Below are 14,805 nucleotides of genomic sequence, written 5' to 3'. Positions count from 1 at the left end.
TGTACTTTGTGATCTAGCCACTGTGGAACCTGCATAGATTCATAGAATTGTAGAGTTGGAAGGGACCTCAAGGGTCATCTAGTCCAACCCCCTGCAATGCAGGAATCTTGGCTGAAGAATCTATGACAGAGGGTCATCCAACCTCTGCTTAAAAACCTCCAAGGAAGGAGAGCCCACAACCTCCTGAGGGAGACAGTTCCACTGTTGAACAGTGCTTACTGTCAGAAAGTTCTTCCTGGCATTTAGTTGGAATCTCCTTTCTTGCTCCTTGAATCTATTGGTGTACAGGAGAAAATAAGCTAGTTCCATCTTCCAGTGACAGCCCTTTTAATCTTTAGAGCCTCTCTCCTCTAAGTCTTCTCTTATCCAGGCTAAGCAGCCCCATCTCTTCAACTGTTCCTCTTGACCTGATTATTTGTGGCTTGCATACCCTCCAACATTTCTCTGATGAAAATAGGGATGTCCTAAGGAAAAGTGGGACATTCCAGGATCATATCAGAAACCAGGCAGCTTGTTTAAATCAGGGATGTCCCTGGAAAATAGGGGCACTTGGAGGGTCTGGGATTCTCCCTCCTCTTCATCTATGATAATGAAAACACAGAACTAGGACCCACGTACCTAAGGGACCGCCTCTCCTGGTATGCCCCGCGGAGGACCTTAAGGTCCACAACTGACAACATTTTGGAGGTCCCAAGTCGCAAGGTGGTTAGATTGGTCTCAACTAGGGCCAGGGCCTTTTAGGTACTGGCCCCGACTTGGTGGAACGCTCTGTCCCAAGAGAATAGGGCCCTGCAGGACTTGACATCTTTCCGCAGGGCCTGCAAGACAGAGCTGTTCTGCCTGGCCTTTGGTTTGGACTCAGCCTGACCCTTATGTTTCCTGACCCTTAAGGTTTTGATCTATGGGCTACTATTAAAATGAGGCTGCATTTTAAATTGTATTTTTAACCTGTATTTTAAATTGTTTTCTCCCCCTATTATCCTATTATGTTTTTATTGTAATTTTACTAGTGTTAGCCGCCCTGAGCCCAGCTCTGGCCGGGGAGGGTGGGGTATAAATAAAAAATTATTATTATTATTATTATTATTATTATTATTGTATTTTTGGTTCAGCTACTAAGGTAAAAAGGTAAAGGACCTCTGGATGGTTGTTGTTGTTGTTTAGTCGTTTAGTCGTGTCCGACTCTTCGTGACCCCATGGACCAGAGCACGCCAGGCACTCCTGTCTTCCACTGCCTCCTGCAGTTTGGTCAAACTCATGCTGGTAGCTTCGAGAACACTGTCCAACCATCTCGTCCTCTGTCGTCCCCTTCTCCTTGTGCCCTCCATCTTTCCCAACATCAGGGTCTTTTCCAGGGATTCTTCTCTTCTCATGAGGTGGCCAAAGTATTGGAGCCTCAGCTTCAGGATCTGTCCTTCCAGTGAGCACTCAGGGCTGATTTCCTTAAGAATGGATACGTTTGATCTTCTTGCAGTCCATGGGACTCTCAAGAGTCTCCTCCAGCACCATAATTCAAAAGCATCCATTCTTCGGCGATCAGCCTTTATGGTCCAGCTCTCACTTCCATACATCACTACTGGGAAAACCATAGCTTTTACTATATGGAGCTTTGTTGGCAAGGTGATGTCTCTGCTTTTTAAGATGCTGTCTAGGTTTGTCATTGTCTGGACGGTTAAGTCCAGTCAAAGGTGACTGTGGGGTATGACTCAGTCCCACTAAGCAAACAAATCGGAAGCCGCCTACAGTGGGCAGATATAAACAAATTATATTATTATTATTATTATTATTATTATTATTATTATTATTATTATCAGTGGCCAACTTCCTTCTAAGGAGGAATATCAGGTCTGCTCAGTCTCAGGGGATGAGGTTGCTTCACTCTGGAAAGCAAGAAACGGAGAGAGAGGAAGATTGCAGACCCTGACTCCAGACAGCACCCCCCACCCCCTCCATCCATCCACTCCCTTCCTTTCATCCATGAGCTCAGACAGCAAGACTCAGGATGGTGCCTCCTTTTGCCAGGAGTCTGGTCCCGACTTCAGTCACATGACACGGAAGTGGGGAAACAAGCCTCCATCCCCCCCCCTCGCCCCTTCCAACACACACAAACCCCACCGTAAGAGAATAGGAGCTGCGGTGGGTGCAACGTCGAGCCGGGTCTGTTGGCGAAGAAAACGAACCCCAAAAACCAAAGCGCCTCTCGCGGGGGGAGGCAAAAGATGCAAATGGTGCAGGATCGAGTTGGAGAGGAAAGATCCAGGGACGAGAGGAAGGGTAGGTGGAGAAAGCGGAGTCTGCTGGGGAAGGGGAAGGGGAAGAAAGAAAGGGGGGCGGCGACGACTGAGACAAGCATCTGGGGCTCAGAAGTGGTCGGAGGGAGGGTTTATTTCTTAGGGGACGCGTATTTGTTTTGTCCCACTGGCCGCTTCTAGATAAACAGGCTTTGCAGGGATTTATTGATGCATTTATTGATTCCTGCCAACCTAGCAGTTCGAAAGCACATTAGTGCAAGTAGATAAATAGGTACCGCTCCAGCGGGAAGGTAAACAGTGTTTCTGTGCACTGCTCTGGTTAGCCAGAAGCGTCATACTCATGCTGGCCACATGACCCGGAAGCTGTACGCCGGCTCCCTCGGCTAATAAGCGAGATGAGCGCCGCAAAACCCCAGAGTCTGCCACGACTGGACCTAACGGTCAGGGGTCCCTTTACCTTTACCTATTGATACAAAAGCCTGCAAGATCTAGTTAGCGCCCCCAATCTTCATTAAAAAAACAACAACAGTTTCTAGCATTTGTAGAACCGGAGATGTTTCTCCCTCTTTCTTGGAAAATGCTTCTTTCTCTCCCCCCCCCCCCCAATTTCTGCAGACTACCATGTTACCATGTTATCTTGGGACGCGGGTGGCGCTGTGGGTTAAACCACAGAGCCTAGGACTTGCCAATCAGAAGGTCGGCAGTTCAAATCCCCGTGACGGGGTGAGCTCCCGTTGCTCGGTCCCAGCTCCTGCCAACCTAGCAGTTTGAAAGCACGTCAAAGTGCAAGTAGATAAATAGGTACCACTCCGGTGGGAAGGTAAACGGCGTTTCCGTGCACTACTCTGGTTCGCCAGAAGCGGCTTAGTCATGCTGGCCACATGACCCGGAAGCTGTACGCCGGCTCCCTCGGCCAATAAAGCGAGATGAGCGCCACAACCCCAGAGTCAGTCACGACTGGACCTAATGGTCAGGGGTCCCTTTACCTTTTACCTTTACCAAGTTATCAGAGGTGAAAAATATGGGAAGAATTGGGTTGTGTTTACACATCAGGGACAAACTTTCTCTTACAATCGACCTTTAATTCTTTGGTTGTCTGTCTTACCCCTAAAGGGCCAGACAATAAAGGATTTTGGCACAGATGGAATAGCTGTCATCGGAACTGGCTTTGAAGGAGTGGGCTTGAGGCTCACCTTTTCATTTTTATTATTATTATTTTTTTGCCTTCAGCTCCCTTGAAAAACAACAATTCCTCTCCAACTCTTCACATAGAGGGATTCTTCTCCCTTCTGTTGGCCTGCCTCCAGTGTTGGCAGTTTGCAAAATATAAATGGTAAGAGCAGAAGAGGAGGAGAAACAGGATCAAAGTCTGTTTAGGATCTCTCTCAGGCTCTGGGGAATCCACCAGGTTAGTAGAACAACAGTAAATGAAAAAGAAAAGAGGAAGAATATAAAAATATATTGGTGTGTACTAACTATACTCACCAAGATGGCCTGATTGAATTTCTAACAGCTGTAACTCAGACATGTATCTGGGGAAACATTTGTTCATTTCCTGACATATATATTTGCATACTGCTGCTGCTGCTGTAACCCACCTTTGAATGAAGTTGCAACTCAACCCAATAGTTGAAGATTAATGACTTGAAGTAGGAAAGGAACCTTTCTAAAGAGCTCCAGTTGCTTTGATGCTTAAAGGGTGGGGGTATTAAGATAAAAGAAAAAACTCTGATCCCAATAAGTCTGTGACGAATGCAAAGCAATAAATCATTAAAATCAGAGGGTTTCTACGATTCACAGGTTATAAACTTGAGGCACACCTGGAATAACTTTATAAAGCTGTGCCTGTGATTTTACCAAAGGTGCATTGCTGTTTGTCTTCATTTATATTAAATATTATATTAAAGCAAGAGCTGTTTGATGGGAAAGCTGGATATAAAACTTTTTAATAAATATTTCCTAGGCCTCAGAGCTGATTAAAAAAAAAAGAAAAGATGGTGAGCTTCAGATCCCAGAAAGTCCAGCACCAAATTAAACCTCACATTCTTACTCAGCCGGCAGCATCATTTAAGTGGCTGGATTCTGAACTGCTAGGCAGTTTTGACATCTGAAGGGAGCCCTGTTCAGGGAAGGTTTACTGTGTGATGTTGTATTGTGCTTTTACTATTTTGTGTTGCGAGCAGCATATAAATAAATAAATTCTTATTATATTTTAAAATGTTAGCTGTCTTGGAATAGAACTTCTAAAGTGGCTTGCATAGATTCTCTTGCTTTCTCCTCATAAGATTTTGTTGTCCCACAGGAGGACAAACCATATAATTTTACCTGCAACCCTTCGCCTTGCTTTCTCATTGTTGCTCTCTGATTGCAAACTCCTCTCTCTCTCTCTCTCTCTCTCTCCTTTGTAAAGGACATCATCCTGACTTGAAGCCCTGAGTGCTTTTGCCCCACCCACTTTTCCCGTATTCAGTACAGCACAACATTCAAGATCCTTCCTAGATGTACAGATCCTTGGAAAGTGGAAATGGCTGCGACAGGGTGGCCTCAGGTATGTTGATGGAGGCTGGGCTCACCAAGAATACATTCTGCTGTCTTGAGGGAGAACTGTGAATGTGCAGCAATAAAACCAAGCTAAGCAGGGTCTGGTCTGGTTTCAAACTGGATGGGGGACCATGTTTTGGAATTCCTGCATTGCAGACTAGATGACCCTCGGAGGTCCGTTCTAACTCTACAATTCTATGATTCTGTGACAAATATCCACAGATAAACATGCTGAATTTCATCACTCTCTAGAGCAGGGGTCTGCAACCTTTAAGACAAAAAGAGCCACTCGGACCCGTTTCCGAAGGAAAAACAACTGGGAGCCGCAAAACCATTGCGACATTTAAAACAAATATATCTCCGGAGCCGCGATCTGACAGTGGGCGGGAAGGTGACGTTGGGACGGTGCGTGACTAACGCACGCACCGCCCCCATGCGACGTCACAGCCAGTACAGCGCCCGCCACAGTGGGGAGTGTCGGGGCGCACAATGCGCCTCCTCCCCTCGCTAGTATCCGCCCCGGAGCCGCAGCAAAGGTGTAAAAGAGCCACATGCGGCTCCGGAGCCGCGGGTTGCTGACCCCTGCTCTAGAGCATCAGAATATCTTCCAGTTGATACTATGCATAGTTCTTTGAGCTGCTGGAATTTCTTAGGCTGCCAACATTTTCTAGTAGTTTGGATTTCCCTCCACCCTTAAAGAATATGAGGGAAGTACTTGGCTACTGGCCAGGGATGATGGGAGCTGAAATTCAGCAAGATCTGGGGAGGCAGGCCAAATTTCCCCACACATGTGCCATTGTCCTTAATAGTTTCCCAGCTGTCAGAATGCAGCCCACTTGACCCACTAATGGCACCACCAACAGAAGGAAGAAATAGATGCCTTTCATTCTTTCTTGCGCTACCTTCATCTCAAAAGAAGTCCTCCATCGTTGCCGGCAGCTGGATCTTCAGTGTCATGAAAGAGCAGCAAGTGGTTAATTATTTGATTTATCATTTTCAGTTCCAGGGGAAGGGAGACTTGTTCTTGGGAGTCTAGGAACAAATGGAAGTTGCTTTATATCGAGTCAGACCGTTGGTTTATCTAGCCATTATGTCTACACTGACTGGCAGAGGCTGTCCAGGGTTTTAGCTAGGGGACGTTCCCAGCCCTACCTTGAGATACCAGGGATTGAACCTGACACCTTCTGCATACAAGGCACTTCCACTGAACTGCAGCCCTTCCTCAGGTGCCAAAACACCTTGGCTGGTCTTTAAATCCAGTATTGTCTACTCTGTCTGGCAGCTCAAAAATAAGACCTGTCCCTTCCAACATCCAATTTCACACAATGGCCAACCAGGTTTCCGAGCACAATTCAAAATGTTGGTGCTGACCTTTAAAGCCCTAAACAGCCTCAGTCCTGTATACCTGAAGGAGCGTCTCCACCCCCATCGTTCAGCCCGGACACTGAGGTCCAGCTCCGAGGGCCTTCTGGCGGTTCCCTCCCAGTGAGAAGTGAGGTTGCAGGGAACCAGGCAGAGGGCCTTCTCGGTAGTGGCACCCACCCTGTGGAACGCCTTCCCATCAGATGTCAAGGAGATAAAGAACTACCTGACTTTTAGAAGACATCTGAAGGCAGCCCTGTTTAGAGAAGTTTGTAATGTTTGATGTTTTATTGTGCTTTTAATTCTGTTGGGAGCCTCCCGGAGTATTAATAATAATAATAATAATAATAGCACAGCTGTGGAGTCCAAATCGGCTCACTGTGTTGGTTCCAGGCCTTCAATCCCAAACAGCTCTGTGGGGTCTGAGGCGGAAGTTTTCCCCGTTACCTTACACTGGATCCTTTTTAACTTGAATGGTTCCGTCTAGTGAACTCTACTATTGAGCTGTGGCCTCCTCAAAGTCAAAGTTCACATCTCTGCTTAGATCACTAGCTCTCCGTTGTGGTTCATAATCCAGGCTTACCTTCAACGGGATGGTGTAAACACCAGATGTGTGAAGCATCTGAGGCGCTTGGACATGGTTTGCTTATGTTTCCCCAGGAGCTGGTGACTTTTGAAGATGTGGCCTTGTATTTCACGCAAGGGCAATGGGCTTTGCTGGATCCGAATCAAAGAGCTTTGTACAGGGAAGTCATGCAGGAGAATTACAATCATGTCGCTTCCTTAGGTAAGGACCCCTTTGTTAGGGATATCTGAACAGAGATTGCATCCATTAATCTTCTTCTTTGGCGATCACTCGGAGACGAGTAAGATTGTCTTCCATAAACACGGTTTTAACAATGAGTCCGTAAGTGACTGTGGGGGCCAATTTGGGATCCACACTTCCTTCCACAGTGGGGACATTGGTTTCTGGGCGGGAGTTGATCACAGTGTGGATTTGCCAAGCGTGCCTTCCTCTTAGGGCATTTCTCCCTTGCGTCCTGAGTTTGAGTGTCTTCACAGCCCATGACTGTTCTCCAATTGGAGCGCTTTCAGGCAAGTGTATCCCAATTGTTGGTGTTTATACTACATTTTTTAAAGATTTGCCTTGAGGGAGTCTTTAAACCTCTTTTGTTGACCACCAGCATTACACTTTCCATTTTTAAGTTTGGAACAGAGTAGTTGCTTTGGAAGACGATAACCAGGCATCTGCACAACACGACCAGTCCAACGAATTTGATGTTGAGGAATCATTAGCACAACATGGATCTATACTTAAAGCCCGAAATTCTACTCAATAACATCTTTTTAAAAACTCTTTGATCAGGATTTCCACTTCTCAAGCCTGGTTTGATCTCCTGGCTTGAGGAAGAGCCATGGTCTGCAGAACGGCTGGGTTTAGAGGAGACAGAGGCTCCCTCAGAACAGAGCGCAGGTGAGGGAATGAAAAACAGAACTCATAAAATGTATATATTTGTGCGAAAACTCCAGAGATTTGTACCAAATCTAGTTCTTCTCTTGCTGGGTCAGAAAGCCAACCTTTGCATGACCTTTGCCTCTGAATGCCAATTTCCTTACACTTTTCTCTTGATCAGGGTTTCCTGATGTGATAATAAAGCTGGAGGAAGAAGGGGGTCCATGGAACCTGAATCAGCAGGAATCCAACACCTTCGCAGGTACCAAGATCTATCTTTCTTTACCTGTCTCGATTTTTTCCATGTTAAATGAACAGCTGTAAGTAATTTTGCCTCAAGGGGACGCTTCTGCACATTTCCCCAACACTCTTGTTTTTTTTTTGCAATATTGTTTTTGCTGAGACTAACTTTTCTGAAGCCTGTGCAATGTTGTTGTTGTTGCTATCAACATTATTCCAGTACAGTCATACCTCGTGTTGCATTTGCTTCATGATACGTTTTTTCAGGTTGCATCCTGCGGCGACCCGGAAGTACTGGAAAGGGTTACTTCTGGGTTTCGCTGCTCGCGCATGTGCAGATGCGCAAAATGACGTCACGCGCAGATGCGGGAATCGCGACCCGCAGACGTGAGTTGCGTTCTGCTCATGTTGCGAACGGGACTCCGAAACGGATCCCGTTCGCAACCAGAGGTACCACTGTAACAGGATGTTTGTGTTGTCACACTGCTTTGTAGCCATTTCTTAAACATTTTTATTTATTTTGGAAAAAGTATTCACAGGCTGCCCCTTCATGGAAAAAAAGCAGTGTACAACAAAATGTACAATTAGAATAACATACAAAATTCAATAAAAACAGGACAAAATAGGCATAAAGATGATCGGCTCACCTTGAAAAGATTTAAACCACTGAATAGGCCTGTTGACTTAAAAAGATTCAGGTAGGTAGCCGTGTTGGTCTGACACAGTCAAAATATATTTAAAAAATAAAAAAAAATGTCCAGTAGCACCTTAGAGACCAACTAAGTTTGTTCTTGGTATAAGCTTTCGTGTGCATGCACACTTCTTCAAATACCGAGTGGGACAATTTTTTAAATTTTTAAAATATATTTCAGCATAAAAAGAGTGAGTGTGCCTGCTGCATCTCTGCAGGAAGAGTGTTCCACAATATGGGGCCAGCAATACTAAATGTCCGAATCCTAGCTGAAGCCACTCGGGCTTCCGAAACATGGGGGACAATTAATAGTGCTCCACTGGACGGTGTCCGCGATCACTGGGGGAATCTATATTTACATATATTTAATTTGGAACGCAGTGATCACAGCTTGTTGTTTTTGCACCTCGTTTTCTTCACCGCTTGCATTTTTACTTCTACACCCTTCCAACGTTCAGCTTCACAGGATGCCGCAAGTTCTCGTGTTAAAAGAGAGGGAGGAAAACTCTTTACCTGCTTCCTCTGTTCTACATGATGTCATCACCTTCTCTGTTTGTCTCGCCTTTTTTTATCCTGACTCAGGACTTCCTGGCGTTCTGATAAAGCAAGAGCGAGAAGAGGAACCAGGGGTCTTGGATGATCAGAGAACTGAGGAACGGCCCAGTGCTGCTGGCGACCAGTCGGGTGAGGGAGCAGTTCATCTACAATTCCTGGAGTGGTTTAACAGTCAATCCTTCTTCCCAGGGAATTCTGGGAATTGCAGCTCTGTGAGGGGAACGGGGGCTTCCTAACAGCTCTCAGCACCCGTAACCAACCACAGTTCCCAGGATTCCTTGGGAAAAGCCACAACTTTATAAATGACATGATACTGCTTCAAATGGATATAGTGCAGATGGGGCCTCACTCTCTGTTCTAATAGCAACAAAAGAAAAGTTGGTGTCTTTTTTTTATAAAAAAAAAGCTAGATGGTCACACCTCACATTCTCCTCTTTCCGCTGACTCAGGGTTTCCTGGTGTGATAATAAAGGTGGAGCCGAAAGAGGAACCCTGCGTCCCTGTGCTCCACCCAGGTAAGAGATGGGTTCAAGTGGCTCATGATCCACAGTCAATATGTTTTGAACCTAGTTTGGTTGTCATTTTCCAGGCCAATGATATTCACACTGATTGTAATAAAAAAAAGGAGACCATCTTCTCTTAAAGCAATGTAGGGAGTTGCCTTATAGCACCGCAGACCATTAATAATAATAATAATAATAATATCCCGCCCTCCCCAGCCGAAGCCGGGCTCAGAGCGGCTAACAACAATGAAAGTAACACAGTTTACATAAAATCACAATCAATTGTGGCCCTGTGGAACGCCATCAGATGTCAAAGAAATAAACAACTACCTGACTTTTAAACATCTGAAGGCAGCCCCGTTTAGGGAAGTTTTTAATGTTTGATGTTTTATTGTGTTTTTAACATTCTATTGGGAGCCGCCCAGAGTGGCTGGGGAAACCCAGCCAGATGGGCGAGGTATAAATAGTACATCGTCGTTGTCATCATCATCATCATCATTATTATTATTATTAATTAGTGCTTTTTTCCTAAAAAATGTTTAGGGGTACTCTCATTTTGACTCACGAAAATCACCATTTTATAGTTCAAATTGGGAAAAATAAATACAGTAAATGGACAAAAGTACAAAGATTCATAAAATGTTTAGAGGGATGCGTACCCCTGCACCCCCCCCCGAAAAAGCATTGATGATGATGATGATGATTAGTAGTACTGCTATCTTTCTCTTAATAGGCGGCAGGTGTGAGGAAAAAGGAGAAGAGGGTCTTCCAGGAAGCGCTCACCTAGTGGCAGCAAACAAAATATCCTTAGGAATTACCGAAGGGAGCGTTTCGCAGTACCAAGACATCGCCGAGAACCGAGGCAGAAAAGAGAGGCATCAGAGAAATGACCTGGGAGAGAGATCAGGAAGGGCTTTACCTTGTCAGGGAGGTGAAAAAAGTGAAACCAAAATGCAAAAGAAAATTCACAAGTATGGGAGAACTCTTCAAAAAGGAGAGAAACATCATAAACAATTAGGTTGTGAGAAGAGAATGAATGGGAGCTACTGCCTGCTTTCTCAGAGCAAAGGCCGCAAAGGAGAAAAAATTCATGCTTGTTCAGTCTGTGGTAAAAGCTTCAAGTGGAAAAGTAACCTGATTATCCACGAAAGAATCCATACAGGAGAGAGGCCGTACGCATGCTCAATCTGTGGTAAAAGCTTCAGCAAAAGATCGTACCATGCTGTCCATGAGCGAATGCACACGCAAGAAAAAACATACACTTGTTCAGTGTGTAATAAGAGCTTCATCCATAAAGTCAGCCTTAGGAGGCATGAACAAGTCCACACAGGAGAGACCCCGTATAAATGCTCAAACTGTGGGAAGGGCTTTAGTCAGAAATGTAACCTCCTTTCACATGAAAGAATCCACACAGAAGAAAGGCCTTACCCGTGTTCAATCTGCAGCAAAAGTTTTAAACGAAGATCAAACCTCAACAGCCACAAAGTCAGCCATACGGGAATAAAAACAAATATGTGCTCGATCTGTGGTAAAAGCTTCAGTCATAGATCAAACCTTGTTAGCCATGAAAGAACTCACACTGGAGAGAAACCATTTTCATGCACAATCTGTGGTAAATGTTTCGCTGACAGAACACACCTTATTAAACACGAGAGAACTCATACAGGTGAGAAACCATATATGTGCTCCATCTGTGGGAACAGCTTTAGCCACAAGTCAAATCTGGTTAGCCACGAAAGAACCCACACAGGGGAAAAACCATACCCGTGCTCAGTTTGTGGCAAAAGTTTCACAGATAGAGCATATCTTCTTAAACACCAGAAAACTCATACAGGGGATAAACCATTCAAATGCTCTGTCTGTGGGAAGAGCTTCAGTCGTAAGGATTACCTTATTAGACACAAGATCATCCATACCGGAGAGAAACCATACATGTGCTCAGTTTGCGGGAAGAGTTTCATGTGGAAAAGTTACCTGTCTATCCATGAAAGAATCCACACGGGAGAGAAGCCGTATACATGCTCTTTCTGTGGTAAAAGCTTCAGTGAAAAATCGTACTACATTGTACATGAACAAATGCATACAGCGGAAAAAATACATGCTTGTTCAGTCTGTAATAAAAGCTTTGTTCATAAAGTAAGCCTTATCAGACATCAGCAAGTCCACTCGGGTGAGACACCACATAAATGCTCGGTTTGTGGGAAAGGCTTCAGTCAAAAATGTAGCCTTATTTCACACGCAAAAATCCACACAGAAGAAAGGCCTTTCACATGCTCCTTCTGCGGCAAGAGCTTCAAGCGAAGGTCAAATCTCACCAGTCACGAAAGAATCCATACGGGAGAGACCCCCTATGTGTGCTTGGCCTGTGGCAAAAGCTTTAATTGTAAAGCGCATCTTCTCGGACATGAGAGAACTCATACAGGGGAGAAACCATATTCATGCTCGGTTTGTGGGAAGAACTTTGGTAACAAGTCACAGGTGGTTATACACGGAAGAATACACACAGGGGAAAAACCATATACTTGTTCACATTGTGGGAAAAAGTTCAAGCACAGGACAAGCTATACTGAGCATCAAAAAATCCACACGGAAGAGAAACCGTTCATATGCTCAGACTGCGGCAGGAGCTTCAGTCGGAAGGAGCACCTGATTATCCATGAGAGAAGCCACACGGGAGAGAAGCCATATTCATGCTCGGCCTGTGGGAAAAACTTCAAGCAGAAGTCAAGCCTTACTTCACATGAGAGAAGCCACTCGGCCGAAAAGCCACACTCGTGTTCCACCTGTGGCAAAACTTTCAAGAATCAAGTATACCTGAGGAGACATGAAAAAATTCATATGAGATAAAGGACGAGGGTGGCGCTGTGGGTTAAACCTAGGACTTGCTGATCGGAAGGTTGGCGGTTCGAATCCCCGCGATGGGGTGAGCTCCCATTGCTCGGTCCCTGCTCCTGCCAACCTAGCAGTTTGAAAGCACGTCAAAGTGCACGTAGATAAATAGGTACCACTCCGGCGGGAAGGTAAATGGTGTTTCCGTGCGCTGCTCTGGTTCGTGAGAAGTGGCTTAGTCATGCTGGCTACATGATCCAGAAGCTGTACGCCGGCTCCCTCGGCCAATAAAGCGAGATGAGCGCCGCAACCCCAGAGTCGGTCATGACTGGACCTAATGGTTAGGGGTCCCTTTACCTTTACCTTTATGTTTGAAAAGCCTCAAAAGGAGCTTCTCATCCTCATCAGACTTTATTTAAGCATCAGAAAGGTGAGGGTTGGGGTGTGTCACGAGATACGGAAGATGTTAAGGCACAGACGTGACCCAGAAACCCATACCAGAGACAGAAATAATACATGCAATATTTAATAAAGCACCAGTAACCTTTTTTCTCCCAATGATCTATAGTATTGGACTTAACAGTGCTGTTGTGAATACATTTCAATATTTCAAACTTTTCCTAGGTTTGAATTTCCTAGCTTCATCTCATAGTCTGAAGACTAATTGCCACCCGCTTCGGCTTCCAGATCTGCTTTTTCGAACATTTTCATCAATTCCAGAGCACGTTCGTTTTTGTAGCTGTATGAAGAACACTTGGTTTAGCTGCAGATGTGTCGTAAAATATAACGTATTGAATAAAGAATTTTAGAAACTTGGTTTTTTGTTTACCCAGGGATGCAGAGGTGTAGTTCTAATGTTCTGTCATCTGTGAACGATGAAAGTACAGGGCTAAGCTATATTTTCAGCCTGCTCTCCATAGCACAGCCATACACAGAATGGGGCACTGACCCACCAACTCCAATCTCCCCTCAGCCAGCCCCCACCTGCCTGGCACAGACTGCCAGCTGCCTCCTCCTTAGTCTCAATGTTGCCCTTGGAGAAAGCAGGGAAGATGATGGGGGCAAAAGCTAGAATTACTTGGCTCGGCCTTGTCATTGGCTCTCTGGCTCCACCTACTGTTAGCCTCCGGCTTTTCACCCTACCAGTTCCAACAGCCACCACTGGGTAACCATAACTGAGCTATGTCTGTTTGCGGCATACATTTAAAACTGAACCATACAGCCGTGACTTTCCCTAAAGAATCCTGGAAACTATAGTTTGTTAAAAGTGCCGAGAGTTGCATATAGTATAAAATGGACCAAAGTTCCTGCCTGAGGTGAGATTTTGTATCGTACGGCTCACGGTGTCCTTAGGATTCATTGCATCTGCACACTTGGATCAATCAGTCAAATCTTTAATACGGCCATAGACCAGCATAAGTAGGGTGGGGTACAATAATTTAAAATCTGCAAAACAGTTTGGAAAGCTAAAAAGTATTAAAACAAGGTATATATAAAAGACTATAAGAATCTTAAAGAAGGGTTAGGAGCATTAAACGGATGTGGAAGAGCATAAAAGGTTAGTACAGTGGTACCTTGGTTTACGAACAGCCCTGTTTACGAACTATTCAGTTTACGAACTCCGCAAAACCGGAAATAGTGTCCTGTTTGTGAACTTTACCTCTGTTTACGAACGGAAGCTGAATAGTGGAAGGGCACTGGCGGCGGGAGGCCTCATTAGGGAAAGCGTGCCTCGGTTTAAGAACTTTTTTGGTTTAAGAACGGACTTCCGGAATGGATTAAGTTCGTAAACCGAGATCCCACTGTATATAAAAGGCTATGGCTATCAGTTTACAGAGCACTCTGAAATAAGTGTTCATTAAATCTAGTTTGTGGCACAGGTCATCATCCGATGAATTTTGAACGCTGCTATGCAGAACCTGGCAACATTGTAAGTTGTTGCAGGGTTGGTATCTGAAAGCAGCAGGTAGGTAAAGAATTGTCCTGTGCGCCCTGGATACTTATGGAGTAGTGGGGAAATGAGGCTAATATGGATGTCTCTATAATATAGGCACTGGAGAAGCACATGCTCTAATGTTTCTATTTGTCCAGAATCACAGGGACATTGTCTCTCCCGAATAAGCAATCAGCCATACATCCTAAAGTCTAGTGCAGGGGTAGCCAACAGGGTGCCCTCTGATCTGGATGCTATTGAACTGCTGGCTCCCAAAGCCCTGGGATCCTTTGGAGGAAAGCATTGGGTGTGAATTTAAATAAATAAACAAGCCTCAGCCAGCATTGCCAGTGGCCAGGGATCTAACACACATTTAAAGCGTGTGACACTCCTTCCTGAAGAATCTTGGGAGCTGTAGTTTCCCCCCAGCATCTCTGTCAAATAAG

The 14,805-nt window shown here is 45.1% G+C and overlaps 2 protein-coding genes and 1 long non-coding RNA gene across 4 annotated transcripts in view; 2 read left to right on the top strand and 1 right to left on the bottom strand.

Moving 5' to 3' along the window:
* Positions 1 to 14,805, top strand: part of LOC308470041 (E3 ubiquitin-protein ligase TRIM17-like) — a 122,544-nt gene that overhangs the window by 59,057 nt on the left and 48,682 nt on the right. The window lies entirely within an intron of this gene.
* Positions 1 to 14,805, bottom strand: part of LOC308470251 — a 66,216-nt gene that overhangs the window by 49,950 nt on the left and 1,461 nt on the right. The window lies entirely within an intron of this gene.
* Positions 2,135 to 14,802, top strand: LOC308469344 (uncharacterized protein). 2 transcript variants are annotated; one of them, XM_080991650.1, is made up of 9 exons: positions 2,147 to 2,274; positions 3,483 to 3,660; positions 4,663 to 4,800; positions 6,816 to 6,942; positions 7,522 to 7,629; positions 7,790 to 7,870; positions 9,122 to 9,223; positions 9,544 to 9,609; positions 10,331 to 14,802. In XM_080991650.1, the coding sequence occupies exons 3-9, from the start codon at positions 4,777 to 4,779 to the stop codon at positions 12,442 to 12,444; spliced, it is 2,622 nt and encodes an 873-aa protein (XP_080847776.1). In that variant the 5' UTR covers positions 2,147 to 2,274; positions 3,483 to 3,660; positions 4,663 to 4,776; the 3' UTR covers positions 12,445 to 14,802. The 2 variants fall into 2 exon arrangements, with proteins under 2 accessions (XP_080847777.1, XP_080847776.1); XM_080991651.1 differs by lacking the exon at positions 3,483 to 3,660 and having other exon boundaries at positions 2,135 to 2,274.

This window comes from Podarcis pityusensis (assembly GCF_964106645.2).
Source record: "Podarcis pityusensis genome assembly, chromosome: 2".
Taxonomy (NCBI): Eukaryota; Metazoa; Chordata; class Lepidosauria; order Squamata; family Lacertidae; genus Podarcis; species Podarcis pityusensis.
The sequence above is the reverse complement of the archived record's forward strand: the minus strand, read 5'-3'. Positions and strand labels throughout refer to the sequence as shown.